This window comes from Prunus persica, chromosome G1 (assembly GCF_000346465.2).
Source record: "Prunus persica cultivar Lovell chromosome G1, Prunus_persica_NCBIv2, whole genome shotgun sequence".
In the NCBI taxonomy this organism is placed as follows: domain Eukaryota; kingdom Viridiplantae; phylum Streptophyta; class Magnoliopsida; order Rosales; family Rosaceae; genus Prunus; species Prunus persica.
The window spans coordinates 7,429,802-7,434,763 of NC_034009.1; the positions used below are offsets into that span (position 1 = coordinate 7,429,802).

Below are 4,962 nucleotides of genomic sequence, written 5' to 3' on the forward strand. Positions count from 1 at the left end.
TTACGTAGGCTTCCATGAGAACAGGTTTTTTTTTCAAAAAAAATCTGCCAAATTGTTCCTGGGCTTTTTGAGAGAAATGGTAGATTTTGGAGACTGGGCCCAAATTCAATTTTTCTTTCATCGATCTGCTTAATTGTAACTGCTATTTAAATTGGCGTTTTTTACAACTCTGCCATTTTTGAAAAAGTCGTGGGTTTCTGACGTGGATTGGGCTTTATGATTTGCGGGCCTTTTGTGAGAAGTGGGTTGGCATGCGATTTATTTTGGCCCAAACAGTAAATGGGATCAAATTTAAGTGCAAAGAGGTAGACACACTGCCTTAACCAACTAGACTAATCCACATATGCAACGAATGTGTTAAGTTGGTTGGCAATAGTTCATTTACAATAATAAGAGTATATTTGAAGCTTTTGTATAAAAGAAAAAAAGAGTATATTTGAAGGTTAAATGTAATGGTTGTAAAAAATATTCTTTTAATTATTCACACAGTATGATTAATTATATTCTTTTATTAATAATGATTAAATTATATTTGGGAGATGCTGGGCATTGGGTTATAATTAAATTAAGTAATACTCAAAGAACACGGGACAAACAAGAGCGATGGGTCGGAACTTTTGAGAGTTCAGTTTTAAATTTGCGTGTGATTAATTATTTTTGTTCTATTTACTTTTTATGCTAATGCCCTTTTGTGTTTCAGTTATTTATCGAAATTGCATAAAAGCATTTTTAATGAGTTCTTAGTGTCAGTTTGGCATTGCTTATTTGGAGTGATAAGTGATTTTTAAAAAATTTTGGGAAGCCTAGCCTATTTGGCAAACTATGAGAAAATCACTTATTGTTAAAAATTGCTGTGAGAGAAAGCTATAATGGAAAGTAGCTAATGAGGTGCTTTCATTTTATGATTATGCGGGAATCAGTTTCGAAGAGGCACTGGGTTTAATGATTATGCGGGAATCATTTTCTGATTATATGAGAATCATTACCAACAACACTTTTAACAAAAAGTTTACCAAACGCCAAACTGTTTTCTCTCACAGCGATTATTTTCACAGCACAGCAATGCCAAACTGGCCCTTAGTTTATTTATTGTTATCAAGGAAAATGAACTCATGAGGTAAGTTAATCTACGTGTAAGACATTAGTTTCTTTCTCTGTTTAAAGTTTTCGCGGCTACCAATAGAGTCTAGTTCAGTGAAAAAGAATCTTGACTTGTAGACCAGAGAACTCAAGTTCAAATTCCCACGACATTATAATTGTGTGTGTGAGAAATCTCTCTCCTCTATAGTTTAAACTTTCACTTGTACTATAAAAAAGAGTCTTCGTGACTTATTCAATAGAAGGTCAAGGACGGATCTACAAAGGAGCAAGGGTGGTCAAGCGACCCCTGCAACCTCTAAAATCTGCCATTGAAGGGGAGAAAATTGACCCCTGCAAACAGTTTGATGAAAGTCCCCAAAGAGCTTTGGTCTTTGCTTCTCCAGCGCGTAGCGGTTTTTTTTTTTTTTTTCCTCCTCGACGTCAAAACGACGTCGCCCTCAAAGTGGCAGCAACAAAGCAAAAAAAATCAGCCCCAAATTCAATTTGGTTTCAAAGGTGAATTTGTCATTTTCCATCAAATTTGAAAGTATGTTATCTTAATTTCTAATCTATTTAAGCTTTAATTCATTAATAAATATTTTTATATGTTTTTTATTCTCTTGATTAGTTATTTTGTTGAGTTTTTATTTTGATTAGTTAGTATAAATAAATTAGGGCTTTTTAATAATTAGATTGTATATGCTTTAGTTAGATTATATCTTGGTATATTGGATTAGTTTTTGTGTTTTGTTAATTTATGAAGATTCTTATATATTATTGTTTTATTAGTTGTGATTTTATTTTGGTTAGTTTGAATAAATTAGGGATTTGTTTAATAGATTGTATTTATATTTGTTAGTTTGTATGCTCTATTGATTATTTCTACCCATACATATACAGTTATGGATCGATATTATAAGAGAAAGTTTTCATCAACTACTTCTAGTTTGGATAATGTGGGTAGTTCAAGTTTAAGAGATGTGGGTATTTTGAGAGATGTGGTGGGTAGTTCGAAAGAAAGTGAGTTGCAAGATGTCTTGGCTAATCTTCCTGCAAACCCTGGACTTCAGCCTCAATTGTTGGATTATGATCCTAACATTCGAGATGAAGTTTGAAGAGCATATCTACAAAAGGGTTCATGTCAACCTAAGGATCACACATTTCCACAAACCGATCTTTCAGGATATGATCGACGCTTTAATGTCAAGTGGTTTGATGAGTTTGACTGGTTGGAGTACAGTATTAGTAAAGATGCTGCATTTTGCCTTTATTTTTATCTCTTCAAATCCAATTTCAAAATTGGTCAAGGGTGTAATGATGCCTTCACAGAGATGGGTTTTAGAAATTAAAAGAAGAAAAATAAAATTAGGCAACATATTGGAGGTGTTGGGAGTGTTCATAATCAATCAAGACAATATTGTGTGGATCCTATGAATTAGAAGCAACACATCCAAACAGTTTTGATAAAGCAATCAGACCAAGCTGTCATTGATTCGTATTTTCTTGACAGCTTCTCTTAATTGTGTGAGATTTTTGTTGAAGCAAGGTCTTCTTTTCATGGTAATAAAGAGAGTGACACTCCAAACAACAAGGGGAATAATGTAGAACTCTTACAATTTCTTGTTGATCATGATGAGAAAGTTAAGGCTGTTGTGTTGGAAAATGCTCTAGGGAATCTCAAGCTAATAGCTCCAACAATTCAAAAAGATCTTGTGAATACTTGTGCAACTGAAACTATTAAGAAGATCATTAAGGATATGAATGGTGCCTTCTTTTCTTTATTAGTTGATGAATCACGTTATATATCAGTTAAAAAACAAATGGGGGTGGTGTTTCGTTATGTGGACAAAAAGGGGGATGTAATTGAAAGGTTTGTGAGCATTCAACATGTTAGTGATACTATATCAAACTCACTGAAAGAGGCTATTTACACATTGTTTTCAAGAGAAGAATTGAGCACTTCCTTGCTAAGAGGACAAGGATATGATGGAGCTAGTAAGATGAAGGGCGAGTTCAATGGTCATAAAACACAGATTTTAAGAGAAAATCCTTGTGCCTATTATATTCATTATTTTGCACATCAACTTCAATTAGCTCTTGTGGCCATGGCAAAAGGAAACGCCGATGTTGCTACTTTCTTCACATCTTGTGATAGCTTGGTTAATATTGTTGGAGCATCGTGTAGGCTACGTGACATGCTTAGAGATCAACTACAAAAGTGTCACATCCCGGGATTGGCTCCGTCGTAGCACGATATTATCCGCTTTGGGCCCCCCTCTCTGCCTGCACGGTTTTGTTTCTGGGAGCTCACGAGCAACTTCCCAGTGGGTCACCCATCTTGGGATTGCTCTGGCCCCCAACTCGCTTAACTTCGGAGTTCCTACGACTCCGAAGCCAGTGAGCTCCCAAAAGACCTCGTACTAAATGGATGCGGGTGTGCATATATAAGGCACATCACCCCCTCTCTATTGGTTGATGTGGGATCTTACAATCCACCCCCCTTAAGGGCCCGACTTCCTCGTCGGCACACTCACACCACACGGCAGAGTGGCTCTGATACCAAATTGTCACATCCCGGGATTGGCTCCGCCGTAGCACGATATTGTCCGCTTTGGGCCCCCCTCTCTGCACGCACGATTTTGTTTCTGGGAGCTCACGAGCAACTTCCCAGTTGGTCACCCATCCTGGAATTGCTCTGGCCCCCAACTCGCTTAACTTCGGAGTTCCTACGACTCCGAAGCCAATGAGCTCCCAAAAGACCTCGTGCTAGATGGATGCAGGTGTGCACATATAAGGCACATCACCCCCTCTCCGTGGTTGATGTGGGATCTTACAAAAAGGATATTACAAAAGCTCTTGAAAAATGATAATCTTCCAACAGGGCGAGGATTAAATCAAGAAACTTGTTAAGCGCGCTAATGATACACGTTGGAACTCACATTATGGTACATTACTTAGTATCATTTATATGTTCAAATCTATGGTGAAAGTGTTTCAATTGATTATTGAAGATGGCTCCACTGTAATATAGGTGAAGCAAATAGGTCATTGAGAGAAATACAATCTTTTGAGTTTGTATTTCACCTATTTTTTATGAATCTTTATTGGGAGCCACAATTGATTTGTCACAAGCATTACAAAGGAAAGACCAAGATATTGGGAATGCAATGTCTTTAGTCAAAGATTGCACTACAAATATGAGAGATAATGGATTTGAAGCCTTGCTTGATCAAGTATCTTCCTTTTGTGGCAAACATGATATTGAGGTTCCAAACGTGGATGATGCATATGTAGCTAATTGGAGATCACATCGCAAAGCTCCTAGAATAACAAAAATCCATCATTATCGTATGGACATCTTCATTCAAATCATTGAGTGGCAACTTGCGGAGTTAAATCATCGCTCTAGTGAGGTAAATACTGAGTTGCTTCTTTGTTTGGCATGTTTGAATTCGAATGATTCATTCATAGCTTTTGACAAACAAAAGCTTCTTCGTTTTGCTAAATTTTATCCTCAAGAATTTACTCCCCGAGACCTCTTGGCACTTGAAGATCAACTTGGGATTTATATTCATCATATGTGTACAAGAAGTGATTTTTCTCAATTGAAAGGGATCGGCAGCCTTGCAAGAAAAATGGTGGAGAAATGATTGCATAGAACATTTAATTATGTCTATTTGCTTTTGACATTAGCCTTAACTTTACCGGTTGCAACTGCTTCAGTGGAGAGACCATTTTCTACTATGAATGTTGTGAAAGGTCCACTTCGCAACCGAATGGGAGATCAATGGTGATAGCTTACTTGTTTATATTGAGAAAGATGTGTTTGTTTGTATTGATAATGAAACTATAATGGGACGTTTTCAAAATATAAAAACTCGT

The 4,962-nt window shown here is 36.7% G+C and overlaps 1 protein-coding gene across 1 annotated transcript; it reads left to right on the plus strand.

Moving 5' to 3' along the window:
- LOC109949803 lies at nucleotides 1,983-4,730 on the plus strand. The gene is made up of 3 exons (XM_020566284.1): nucleotides 1,983-2,189; nucleotides 2,610-3,261; nucleotides 4,192-4,730. Exons 1-3 carry the CDS (start codon nucleotides 1,983-1,985, stop codon nucleotides 4,728-4,730), a joined length of 1,398 nt encoding a protein of 465 aa, XP_020421873.1.

Coding starts and splice junctions, on each gene's coding strand:
- LOC109949803 (XM_020566284.1), top strand. CDS start 1,983: ATGGATCGATATTATAAGAGAAAGTTTTCATCAACTACTTCTAGTTTG. Junction 2,190..2,609: donor ATCCTAACATTCGAGATGAA/GTTTGAAGAGCA, acceptor TAATTGTGTGAG/ATTTTTGTTGAAGCAAGGTC. Junction 3,262..4,191: donor TAATATTGTTGGAGCATCGT/GTAGGCTACGTG, acceptor CTTTATTGGGAG/CCACAATTGATTTGTCACAA.